At 41.8% G+C, this 13713-nt stretch overlaps 1 protein-coding gene and 1 pseudogene across 10 annotated transcripts in view; one reads left to right on the top strand and one right to left on the bottom strand.

Moving 5' to 3' along the window:
* LOC308419637 (nucleophosmin-like) overlaps positions 1–13713 on the top strand; it is a 506796-nt pseudogene that overhangs the window by 207145 nt on the left and 285938 nt on the right. The gene's annotated exons all lie outside the window — the stretch shown is intronic.
* The window catches only part of ARHGEF11 (Rho guanine nucleotide exchange factor 11), a 107408-nt gene that overhangs the window by 35137 nt on the left and 58558 nt on the right, over positions 1–13713 (bottom strand). For 3 of the 9 annotated variants that reach the window (XM_080915677.1, XM_080915671.1, XM_080915672.1), the window contains exons 3-10: positions 12880–12894; positions 12476–12567; positions 11498–11596; positions 9689–9738; positions 9032–9089; positions 7987–8165; positions 7100–7171; positions 1098–1217 (exon numbers count right to left, since the gene is read on the bottom strand). In XM_080915677.1, the coding sequence (XP_080771803.1) occupies positions 1098–1217; positions 7100–7171; positions 7987–8165; positions 9032–9089; positions 9689–9738; positions 11498–11596; positions 12476–12567; positions 12880–12894 (685 nt within the window). The remainder of the gene's footprint in view (positions 1–1097; positions 1218–7099; positions 7172–7986; positions 8166–9031; positions 9090–9688; positions 9739–11497; positions 11597–12475; positions 12568–12879; positions 12895–13713) is intronic. The other 6 variants (XM_080915673.1, XM_080915674.1, XM_080915675.1 and 3 more) reach the window with 3 other exon arrangements.

Genomic DNA, 13713 nt, shown 5'->3' with positions numbered 1-13713 from the left:
AGAATTCATGTCACACAGACATCAACAATGGCAGCAGCTACACACACATGCACAAAGCATGGTGCCAGGGGCAGGCTTCAGTTCTGGCAATACTCTACTAAGTAGACTCTATTGTGTCCTTCTATAAGTGAGAAAAAAAGAGAGGGTTCTTAGTGGTTAGGTTATTTAGCCATGAGTCTGAAAACGGAGGGGAACTAGAGCTGGAAATCAAATTAGTTAGCCAATGCTCATAATCTAAGCATTCACCATACATGGAAGTTCCTTCAGAAAGTGGATTGTAAAGCTTAATTGCTTGTGTTTTTACTAACTTCTGAACAGGACATTTTAAAAAAGAGTGTAAAATGTCTTAAAATTTAAAAAAATGTTCTTTTTATTTTGTGTGTATTGGTGTGTGTTTTTGCATGCATGCATGTGTACCATGTATGTGCAGTGCCCTTGGAGGCCAGAGGAGGGACATTTGATCTGGATGTTACTGATGATGCTGGAGTTACAGATGGCTGTGAGATAGCAAGTGGGCGCTGGGAAACGAACCTGTGCCCTCTGCAGAGCAGTCAGTGCTCTCAATTGCTGATCCATCTGTCCAGCTCTACTTCTAATAATTTCTATGGGTTTGGGGAAATACTCTTCTTAGATACAATTTCCTTGTATCTGAGGCTTGATGGTTACAAAGTCCCCGATGAGAATAAACAACCTCCTTCTGTGTGGTATTTTCTACAAAGTGCGTTTAGACCCTTCTCTACTGACTGAGATCCTTCACTGAGGCTGAGGAAGGCACTCATGTTCCTTTGAGGTCATCCTTACAGGAAAAGCTACCAGATGACTGGTGATCGATGCCAGAGTAGGAACACACATCTCGAGGAAACTATTCAGAAGGGAGGAGTAAGTAGCAGATTGGAACAGACAATCGAATTCAGTGCATTAGTTTTTTCCAAGGAGGGCTTTGGTACCTTGTGGTATCTCTATGGTATCCCAGTTGGTGTTGCAATAGTGCTCAGCCTTTTTGGTGCTAGTCCTGCTGTGGCCCAAGAGTCTTTCTGTCCTGCTCTCCTTCTACACTAGTCTGCTACATTCCTGAAGCAATGCCTACTACCACTCACCACTAAGCCACCAGTCTCCTGCTGGATCTTCAGCTGTAACTGAGTGACTCTCCGCCGGGCACCTTCGATTTGCTCTTCTAGCAGGCTGGCGGGGTTCCGACTATACACCTCATAGATACGCTAGGGAGGGGTAAGAAGGAAGAGGAGGAAGAGGAGGAGGAGGGGAAAAGGTAGAGGGGTGGTTAGTAGAGGATAGCTGACTTACCATCAGTAAGAACAGTAGTTATCACAAAACAAGGAGAGAAGAGATTTCCGTCTATTATAGATGCCTGCTATTTCACCACCATTTAAGATCAGAAAAAGGGGTGACTGATGAGAGACAGAAGGTATGTAGCAGTTGAGAAAGGAAACAAACCAACCAACAAGCCAAAAAACAAACCGGAAGGCCTGCCCTACACTCACCTATATCTAAGGGCTTCTGGCGCGAGATCTTATGTAACTCACAGTCAAGTGTAAAATACTGAAGTGACTATCCAGGTTACTACACAGATCATGTGAGGGCAAATGTGACATAATGAAAATCTCAACTAAGAAGAGGAAAAGCTCAGAGAAGACTTGCTCATCATCAAAAGCTCCTGAAGAGCAGGCACCATCTACCTCTCCTAACATCTGCAGCATGCAGCAGGGCACAGGGCTGGGAAGACTGCCACTAGACCCTGGTCCCTCCATTTTCTAGCTGGGTAGGTTTGCGAAAGCTTGAATACAGCCACCAAGAATGAAGATGACAGTATGTGCATCATGAGAGGACCTAAGATCTGAATATGATTAGGTAACATGTTTGCCAGAGTGGCTGTGGCAGTTATTTGCTGAAATGTTTTTGTACAAAAGGAATTGCTTGCAAAACTTACTAGCTAAACAATGAATGATGTTAGGTTTTCATATTCCCTGACTTCATCTGAGGCTTCCTGCTACCTGCCAACCTCATTAATTTTTTTTACATTTTACATTTATCTGTTCCACACCACCAGAGCCCAAACATTTGTCTCAGCAGATAATATCATCTGAGAACTCCAACATTGCTCCACTTCAAAACATCTCCATCTGTACTGGCTGGTTTTGTGTCAACTTGACACAAGCTGGAGTTATCACAGAGAAAGGAGCTTCAGTTGAGGAAATGCTCCATGAGATCCAGCTGTAAGGCATTTTCTCAACTAGTGATCAAGGGGAAGGGCCCAGCCCATGTGGGTGGTGCCATCTTGGGCTGGTAGACAAGGGTTCTATAAGAAAGCAAGTTGGGCAAACCAGGGGAAGCAAACCAGTAAGTAACACCCCTCCATGGCCTCTGCATCAGCTCCTGCTTCCTGACCTGCTTGAGTTCCAGCCCTGACTTTCTTTGGTGATGAACAGTGATATGGAAATGTAAGCTGAATAAACCCTTTCCTGCCCAACTTGCTTCTTGGTCATGATGTTTGTGCAGGAATAGAAACCCTGACTAAGAAAGCACCTGTCTCTCCTTGTGACTCAGAAATTCCATCTTCTATCATTCTAAACCATTCTGATTGCTTTGAGTGTTCTTTAGACATCGTTCAGATACCTTTAAAATCTTTTTCAAATGGTTTCTTCCCTTTATCCTACCTAATTTAAAAGCAAATTCCCACAATAAAATTATTTCTACCAATCTAGATTGTTTTTTAAGCCACAGCTCCATTTTTCTTCCTTTTCCACCACCTCAGCAGCTACCCTTTAAAAGATCAAATAGCAGCAAATGGTATAGACATTGGATGCTGGCACAGTGGCACAGATGTACACAAATCTTCGATCCACTTTCAGGTTTCTCTCCTCTGTGTTGGCTGGCTTCAGCCAGACCCCAGCTTCAGTGATTATCTTGTTGCTGCAGCTATCCAAACCTCCTTTCTCCAGAGCCATTTCTCAGACAATAGAGGGACTACCTAGATGCCTTACAGGCATGCTCAATTCAGACCCAAAGCCAACTTCAACTCCATCCTGTAAGCCTTGCTCCTGTGCCCTATCTGTCTCCTCCCATGGCACCAGGCACCAAACTCAGAGCCATCCTTTACTCTTTCTCTTTTTAGCACATGGTTTAAGTTTCCCTGATGTGATTTCTGAGACATTTCTGACCTGTTCTCTTTTTTTATTCTAACTTCTACTGTTCTTGTCAAGTCTGCCATCATCTCATATACTAAGAACAGCCACCACCAAGGTTTCCTTCTGTCAAGTATGTGCCTCGGTATGTATGTGCAGGTGCCTGAAAAGGCTAAAGGGCCCATGATGCTTTGAAAATGGAGTTATGGGCAGTTCCAAGTGACCAATGTGGGTGATGGGAACCGAGTCTGGGTCCTCTGTAGGAACAGCAAGTGCTCCTAATCACAGAATCATCTCTACCGCTCCCAAACACTTCTCTCAAGAAGACTGATGTAAAAATCTTTGACCAATTCCCGTAGCCTTTAGGAGAAATTCCAAGATCTTTAAGGGACCCAAATCACTTGCCAACCAGTGTCCTCTTCTGTCATTTCAATGTTCTGGTCACAGCAGACTGAACCCAATCCAATTATCACCTCAGGAAAGCACTGAGAGATATCTGCATGAATTACTCACTCTTTCAGGCTTCTATGGTGTCCAAGAATTATTTTAAAGTTGGCCATTCCTGGGCTGGAGAGATGGCTCAGTGGTTAAGCGCACTGACTGCTGTTCCAGAGGTCCTGAGTTCAATTCCCAGCAACCACATGGTGGCTCACAACCATCTGTAATGGGATCTGATGCCCTCTTATGCTGTGTCTGAAGACAGCTACAGTGTACTCATATGCATAAATAAATAAAATATTTTTAAAAAGTTGGCCATTCCTTATAGCTGGGGAATAAGTTAGTATATCACTAGATCTGCCAAATCTAGACATACGGCTTACAAATAAAATATCTGGGCTGTGTTTATTATTAGGATTGTAAATTCCAACAACACCTTTGAGTTACCCATGCTCCTGTAACTAACCCCTCACATGTCCTCTTGTAAATTACATCAATAAACTGGTTGCCAATCCAAATAAAATAAATAAATAAATAAAGTTGGCCATTGAGATATAATTCACATAAACTTATTTAAAGTATATAATACAGAATTTTTTTTTAGTATATCCACACAGGTGTGTAATCATTCTCATTACTTCAATAAGAGCTGAGTCCTGTAAGCAGTCACTGTCCATCTACCTCTCTCACTCCCCACCTTCTGGTCACCGAGAGTCTACTTTGTTTTTGAGCATTTGCCTATTCTGTCCATTCCACACAGATAGAACCACAACACGTATGGGCTTTTGTCTGGCTTCTTTCACTCAGAATGTGCTCAGGGTTCTTCTGTTTATAGCATGCATCCATAACTTTTCAGGCTAAATATCCTACTGTGTTGTAGATTTACCACACTTTTCTTATCAGCTGACAGACTCTAGGTCGTTTCCTTTTGGCTATTACAAAAGACAGTTGTCATGCACACATTTTTGTGTGAATATCAATTTTCAATTCTGCTCAGCATTTATGCAAGAGTGGATTTATCTGGTTATACAGTACCTGTGTTTAATACCTGGAAGAACTGCCTAGCATTTCCACATGACTGAACTTTCATATTCCCACTGTCAGTGATACAAACAGAACACGACACTTGCGGACAAAACATAAAAGACATGCCTCAGGTTTGTCTGCAGCCCTTCCCAGCATGCTAGTCTCCATTATTTTGGCTATAAAAACCCAGTGGCTGTGAAACAGTCCCCATCTTCTCACATGCTTATTGGTCACACGGAGTTCTTTCACTGTGTTCTTAGAGATTTTTTTAAAACTACATAACCTAGACTGGCCTACAAACTGCAATCCTGCCTCAGACTCCAAATGTTGGAATTACAGATGTACGCTATAATGCCAGCCTGCATCTTCTTTAGAGAACTGTTCAAATTCTTTGATAATTTTGTTTAGAATAAGAACAAACTTATGGGGCTGGAAAGATGTCTTTGAAGTTAAGAACACTGTATTCTTTCAGAGGATCTGATACCCTCTTCTGAGCTTTAGAGTACCTGCACATACACATTCTTAAAAAATATTGTAAAAATCTGGGTGTTAGTGGTGCGTGCTTTTAATTGGGAGGCAGATCTATGAGTTCCAGGCCAGCCTGGACTACAGGGTGAGTTCTAGGACAGCCAGGGTACACACAGAAACTGTGTCAACCAAAACCCAAACCAACCAAAAAACAAACCAAAACAACAACAACCCCCAAACTAAACAAACAAAAAACCAACAAATTGGATAATTTTGAACTAATCTACTTCCTACCTAAAGTAGGGTTTGTTTTCTTGTTTTGTTTTATTTTTGTTGTTGTTTGCTTGCTAATCCAGGATTATGAATATTCATACTCATGTTTCCTTGTAAAAGATTTGTATTTTTCTTTGCTTATTACTTGGTATATCTAACAACGTAAATACTGTAGCTACGGTGTTGAGGAAATGACAAGAAAACCATCTGTCCATCTTCAGCTCAGATGTAAGTCTCTCTTGCCCATCTCTCTGGAGTTTTATACTCTTGTTTCTTGAGACTTTATTAATCCATTCTTAGTTAAGTTTTGTTAATTACATGAGTAAAGATACAAATTAATACTTTGTTTGTACATATCCAGTTGACCCAGCACTATCTGTTGAAGAGACAAACACTTACTGAATTGTCTTAGTACCACTGTTGGAAATGAGTTGCTATAGATGTATGAATTTTATACACAATTCTGAATTCTAGTCCACTGACCTATATGTCTGGCATTATATTATAGTACAGTGTCTTAGTAATCCAATGTGAATATACAAGTACCAATTTACAACACGGTATATCTTCATTTATCCCATCATGTCCTATGGCACTGCACTGGTATAACTCCGTAAGGGAAGGTACATCTCTCAGTCATCTCTATAACCATTCAAACTCCTACCTCTAAGGTACCCTCATTCACTGCTCTAACAGAATACTCAGCATACAGCAAGAACACAGTGCTTGTTAAGTGTGTTTTCACAACTCCATACCTTTGACTTAAACTGATTTCTTACTAACATTCCCCAACTCAGGGACACTCTATGTAACCTTGGTTGGTCTGAAACTCACCACGTAGACCAGTCAGGCCTTAAATTTACCGAGATCCACTTGCTTCACTCTCCCAAGTACTAGAATGAAGATTATACTATGGTTTCCTCCATTAGTTTGTGTCTGCTAAAGTTCTACTCCTTCAAACCCAACCACAACACCATCTTTACTTACCGCGAAACTTTTACATGCCACTGTAACTGTTCTTCCTTAGAATTTTTATTACAAACTCTTTGTTCTTCCTACTTTCCTCTTACTAGAATTTGAAATTTCCCCCGTTAGATTTGAAGTACACTGAAGGTGAGAACCACCTCATCTCCTTTTTGTATAGCACAGAAACTAAATCAAAGTTTTATATATAATAAGTACTTACAGAATGAACTATCCCAGCCAAATTAATCTTCTTGGTCTCTGTGCCCGTCATTTCTGGCCTGGAGTCTCTCTTCACCCTCTACATCATCTGTCTAGAGCAGTATTCTTCTAACCACTCTACCTCCCAGGTTACCATTCATTTCTCTGAATTCCTCTAAGAGCAATTCCAATGAAGTGCAATGTTCCTCAGTTCTAGTTTCTCACTTTAGTCTGTTTCCTTATTTATATTCTGTCTAGCTAGTCATCCTCCTAATGTATTAACCATGGGACTCTGCTATCCTACTCACCCCACTAGTCTGCTCTGACAAATTCTACTGGCCAAAGGCAACCCTTTAATGGTATTGAGACAGCACTGTTTTTGGTTGGTGGGGACTGAACCAAGGGCCTCAAGCATGTGCTCTACCATTGGGCTATATACAATAGGCCCTAAGATTTTACTATACTTGGATATGGTCTACAAAATTGAGTTCCAAAAAATAGAATCTTAAGTTGCACACACTGGTAGACTGCTGTAATAAGGGATAATCTCATGAAGGCAATGGCCAGGCTATCTTTAACAGTGATCTTACCTGTAACTCTTTCTCCTCCTGTCTTAGCATATTCCTGAGGATTTGAGTGGCGTGCTTTTGAACTTCAGGATCCTAGGAATGGAAATATAGCAGTAGTGAGACCTAGGACTAGCTCAACAGTTTAGTTTTATTTTATCTGCTCATTTCTGGGTGAGGAAAAATGTTGAGAACATAATCTTAGTCATGAGTGCACTCTGGATAATGTAACACCTTGCTGGAATGAAATTAACATAAAATCTTATTTTTTTAAAACTTTATTACTGAGCTTAAGATATCCTGGCTGTAATTAGTTTTAATAGTGAACTGTTTTCTAACTTCTCTAAAGCACTGGTTCAATCTTCTATTCAATTTGGAAACCTGTTCCTTATCCATATCTGCATCTTGCCACTGTGAAGTCTTTACACTAGTTGTCCTACTCTTGAGGGCTCTTTTCTACCTGTTTTTGTTCTTTCAGACTCTTTCCTCTCTGACTGCTCTCTCTCTGCACTCTTCCAAGCAGCCCTCTTGTTCTGGGAAGCAGTCTCCTCTCCTCCTCTTTGACTTTCAAGCATACCCTCCCAACACCAATTGGCAATAATCTCTAACAGATGCTTCTATCCATGCTTGGGGCCAGGTAGGAAGAGTACTCCCAGATGTCCTCTGTGAGTCTTCACACAGTGAAGAAACACACTGAAGATGCTACCTATAAAACCACATATGCATTTTGAGGAGTAGGGCATAAGGCGTGAACATCCTTTTATGCAGACTGCATTTTTAACTTTTTGGTAGTATTCACATGTTTCTTTGGCCCATCTCTGCTTACCACAACCCCTTTAAATTTAAGTTCCACCGAGGGAGATTGTCAAAGAGTTCCTAGAGTGATCAGTATGCATCTGGAAAACTATTACCTGAAGAGGTTTGGGTCCAGTAATGTGTTGTGGAGGTGGCAAAGGTGGAGGAGGAGGTGGTGGAGGAATCGTGGGGTTAACTCTGGACACTCCTGCCACAGATGGGTTCTGCTGGAGCCCAGAGACACCGATGGAGGAAGGAGAAGAGCCCAGGAGGGTAAGCGCAACATAGGCGCCAGCTAGAAGGAAGGAAGAGGAGGCTTGAGTGCCAGTGTTCTCAGGGAGAGCAGTCAGCTAAGCACAAAGAATCGTCTTTCTCCTTTGATTAAGCCTCACAATTCTGTAGACTAAAATCTCATTATTAAAGTTCTAGTCATTTGCTAATTTCTGTCCTTCTGCCGTACACCAACCAACTTCTCCTTTCTTCACATACAGAGAGAGCCCAACCAAAATCTCAACCACAAAATATCTCTGGAAACACTGCCCTTAATCCATCTCACCCAGACCGCTCCCATTCTCCTGTTTGTGTTTTTGAGGTAGTCTTCCAATGTAGCTGAGAATGGCCTTAAACCCGAGATTCTCCTGCCTCAGTCTAGGTGCTGGGATTGTATGGGTGCATCACCATAGCCAGCTTCCTCCTCTATCTCATTAAACGGAATCAATGTAAAGCACAGCACACTGTCTGCCCGACACACCACAGGCACTCGAAATTCTAGCCTTCCACTCTCCAGGACTTCTCTCAGTATTCCATCTACCTATCTGCATAGACTCACTTGGTAGGTGTTCCTGGCCAGAATGTTTTTGCCTCCATAGGTGGAATGTGAAGGAAACGGATGACAATTAAATGAAGTGGTCTTGGTAGGATGTGGTCAGGAGGGGCAAAGATGGAGTGCTACAAATGAAGACGAACAGCGTCTACTTGGCATCGTACTAGGGGTTTGCACAGTTTAAGTTGATCACTCCTGTCAACACTAAAGATGTGGTTCCAGCTGCCTCAGCATCTATAAACGATGCCTCGAGGGTCAGTTAACCTGACAATTTGTCCCAGAGTACACCAAGGTTTTGTTTTTGTTATTTTTAAGTTGTTATGCCCTAAGCAACTCACATTTGATAAGCTTCACCACCTCCAGGTGTGAGCTATTGGTCACCATGGTGCCGTTTACCTGTTGGAGGGACAAATAACACTGAGTGTTAGTGGTGTGAACCTTTTTCCAAGTTGAAAATGTCATTTCCTTAGGCTACTTCCCAGTGCTTTTCAATTGTTTACTCAAATTTACATTATCAGTTTGTTCCAAGCTGGCTTCTAAGTTTTCAGGGATAAGACCCAGCATGTCTCCAGTCACTGACTTTTTCATTTACACCTTTGTATTTCAACTGGCTTTCTTCCTTCCTAGAGGGGTTGAGTCTATGCTGCTAGGATTTCTTTATGTAGCCAGTACTCCACTCTGCAAAGATAGACCTATATCCAGATTACCTCATGTCAACACCGTGGAAGACAATGTAAGGGAAGAACCTGAGGACTCGGGTCCTTCATAGCCACAGCTGCTTCTTCTTAACCCTATGTGTTGTCTTTTGTGAAATAGGGATAAATAAAACCAATTCCAGAACACTTCAAGGTCAGTGAACCTGAAGAGCAGAGAACACAGAGGCGGCCATTGCACCCCTCTTTCCCGTTATGTACTACCCCATCTGCCTGACAGAATGAAATGAAGTATGACATAGGCCACCACTGGAAGATGGGGGAGAGGCCAAGTTTACTCACTTTGATGATCCGGTCACCCTCTTTCACTCCAGCTTTCATGGCTGCTCCTCCTGTAGGGAGAAGAGCTGGTCAGCAGAGTCCTACAGCCACCCCTAAAAGCCATCAGATCTGCACCACAGTCCCCCGTAGGTCACCTACTCTGAAATTTTATATCAGAACATCAAATCCTGGGTGGACATCCAATTCTGCTCCAGCAACATGATGCCTTTTAATCTAGAGTGGTCTGCATTAGGTCACACCTATACCTTGCTCGTCACCTAGCTCAGAGCATAGAGTTCAGACAGCCAACTAATACGAGGCTCTGAGAGTATACTTTTGCCTTATTTGATTGTCTTAAGATCAGATAAGAGTTATTTCTTATTATCCCATGGAAAACACAATTTTACCATATTAAATATAGTTAGTAAAGTAATAAGAATTAGATAGGTAGATTAAAACAACAGCTTTCAAACTGGTGGTTTATAAGTCTTGAGAAGTTCATAAAGATAATTCTCCGGGTTCTTGTCATTAGAGATGATGATATAACATTCTACTGAAAAGATTTTTAATCCATTGGTAGTCTCTTCATTTGAGGTGGACCATATTAAGGCCTTCTGATGTCAGCTGATTAAGAGAGAAACTCAGAAGACCATGTTCTTGACCTTTTCAACTGCAGAGTTTTTGTTCACCATATGGTTGTAAATAGCTTCTACTCGTAATCTTAATTTATACCCCAAAAGCACAAGAACACCACAACAAAAACAAGTTAATGAGAAGCATAAACATTATATTTTGTAAATTTGACCTAAGATGATCATTAAATCCTGTAAGTTGTATTTATCTGCTGAACCCCTCACAAAGTACATCTAGATGCTCCTACTATATCAAGTCTACCTTTCATTTTAGCTTTTAGTTTGGGAACTAAGATTGCCCTCATCGAAAATGTACTACTTGAGGCTGGAGAGATGGTCTCAGTGGTTAATATAGCACTTGTTACTTTTGCAGAGGCCCTGAATTGGTGCCATTCACTGTCCTAGGCACCAACTATAACTGTCTTTAACTCTAGTTCCAGGGAATCCCATGCCCTCTTCTAGCCTCTGTGGGCAGATTTTTATATTATTATTGTTGTTGTTGTTTTTCAAGTTGTGTGTGTCTCTGTATAGCCCTGGCTGTCCTGGAATTCAGGTTGTAGACCAGGCTGCCTCTGAAGAGATTGTTCTTCATTTGCCTCCTAAGTGCTGGGATTAAAGGTGTGTGCCCAAATACCCGGTGGTTTTGTTTGTTTTGTTTTTTCAAACAGAGTTTCACTTTGTAGTCTTAGCTACCCTGGAACTCAATATGTAGACAAGGTTGACCCTGCATACATAGAGAGATCCACCTGCTTCTGCCTCTCAAGTGTTGGGATTAAAAGTGTGTACCACAATGCCCAGTTCAAGTTTAATATATTTAAATTACTAGTTATTAGAAGTAACCTGATGTGTGTATGTATATATATATGTATATATATATGTATATATATGTGTATATATATATATTCTGGCAAAATAGCTACTTCTCTGATTTCAAGTTATTTGCCAGTAGATTTCTACACATAGCACATTTTTAAAAGGATTAATTTATTGTGTATGTATGTGTGTGCATCACAATGTACTTTACCACTTGGCCTCTGTGATGGCTAATCTTGGTTGCAACCAAGAATTCTAGAATAACTCATTCACCCTTCCCTTAGGGAACCCCCATTTTAAACAGTCTCTAAGTCATGCAGCACCACCACACACACAATGCCTTTAAAGATCTGCCCACTCTTGACAGGAGGGTCACAACACTCACCAGGGCGCACAGACTGCACCAGCACGATTCGATCTCCACTAACTGTGAAGCCAAAGCCATGCTGGTCCTTTTGGATGATGACACAGCGCTGAACGAGACCTGTTGGGGTAAGGACAGGAGTTTGGGCAGGCAGTGTCATTGGAAGATCAGTGTATCCAAGTCAGCCAACTGCTTTTTTAAGACACCTTCCAAGACTAATCCAATTCCCCAGATTCACCCTGTCCACATATACAGCTCTAATTTACACCATTCTTAGTGACTGGTGAAAAATACAATAACCCTATAATCCGTATGAGAAGTGACCCTTCTCTAAAGTGCTCAAATAGTTGTCCCTTTGGGCCTGTCTGGATGAGACTGATTGAAGAAGGGGTAGAGCCAAGTCTAGCTGTGCTCCTCAAGACGAGTAGTAAAGGTAAGCAGACCCCAGGGTGACTGGAAACTTTACACTGTTATACCCAGTGACCACAGCAAATGGGACACTAAAGCTTGTTGACTAGTGTTAGTTACAGAGCTGGATAAACCATAAAAGGTGATTTAGGGTTTGTTTTCTTGTCAAATACAGTGTCAGGAGAAACCCTTTTATTCATACCAACATTCACGCATAGTATATGCCAACTGTTTTTGCTGTGGATCTTTACCGGACACTGTGCATTGTGACAGCACTCTGCGGCGACAGGGGCATGGGCCTAGAGTTACAACACAATTGTTCCGTGCCTCAATGCTGTCTCCAAGAAATATAAGGCTTGGCAAGTTTCCTAATTTTTTTCCTCTTCTTCAGTTTCCTTAGCTACAAAATAAAGATACAAAACCCACTTCCTAGGTTGGTATAAGGAGGAGAATGCTATGAACCTCCTAACATAAAACCCAACACACATATTACGTGCTCAACATAAAGTTCAGGCATTTTACACATGACTGTACAGAATTTCTCTATGGGGCACACACCAGCGTCTATGTGCTGATATGCCACCAGGTTACCTGTTGTCTCAGAGGTATCAGAGGGCTGGCGGTGGTGAGAAGGGGATGTGCGTTCGGGTGTAGAATCTCCCAGAGAAGACAGGCTACTTAACCTGGAGAAGGAGTAAAGGAAACAATTAGCGAGCTGAGCAGGGAGGGACCAGTGGAGAAGGCTCTGCTAAATGGGGCTCAGAGTCTTGAACAATGAAAGATAACCCGTCCACCTCATAACCTGGTCATCCCAATAGATTAGTCATGTGTTCTATACTGCTGGCAACACCACCTATCTGGAATCCTGACTGGGCAGGGCAATATGGTCTCTTTAATAATCAGCAGGGTGTAAAGAAAAATACCCTTTGTAGAGTCAGACAACAAAGAGACAACAAAAAGATTGTGCAAACATACATGTGCTTGCTGGGTCTTACCAGGATGCAATGGGGCTGATGGAACAGAACGGAGCAGCGGAGAAAAATGAATGCAAGAAAAACAAACAGCTAGTTAGTGTTAGGTGATGATTTGCAAAAGAGGAGACTGGAAGGACATGGTGGGCCACACACACACACACACACACACACACACACACACACACACACACACACACACACACAGAGGCCTCCATGAACACAGCAGAGCACTGAATGACTTCATCTCTTTGTCTCTGAAAGTCTCACCTCTCTCTAAGATGGTGCCTGGACATTTAGTACTAAGAAACTAGGGAACTGGCAACTTGATCCCTTGATCTTTAAAGACCAGAAACATGTCAATCACTTGAGCTTCTGAAAAATCCATTTATCTTTTGGATACTACTGAAGAACAACAATCTGCTCTGTTGATGCCCATACACTCCAACCTCACAATTAGCCCATCTCTGACATTAGCTATCCTCTGACATACTGCTTGGAGATTAAGTAAGACCCTCAACCCTCTAAATACCACATTTCACCAACCAATTTTCTCAATCTCTTCTTTAATTAGGGAAGATACAGGGACAGAAGACAAACTTAGGACACTGCTGTGGCCTGGCTTTTTAGAGCGTACACATGCTCACAGCTCCAGAATCAGTAGCTGCTGCCCTCAGGATGGGGCAGTTCCCATCTTAGCTATAGTTAGTGACTAAGTGGAAGCTTATGCACAGAATTACTGTGCACAATGGCAGAATACCAGAAACGATGACCTCATATCTATAGAACAATGCAGAATTTGTCCTTATAAAACCATGTATAAAGAATGATTTCTATGATGCTATTAAGGGAGAAGAG

This window comes from Micromys minutus, assembly GCF_963924665.1.
Source record: "Micromys minutus genome assembly, chromosome: 4".
In the NCBI taxonomy this organism is placed as follows: domain Eukaryota; kingdom Metazoa; phylum Chordata; class Mammalia; order Rodentia; family Muridae; genus Micromys; species Micromys minutus.
This window is presented reverse-complemented; position numbering and strand designations above follow the sequence as displayed.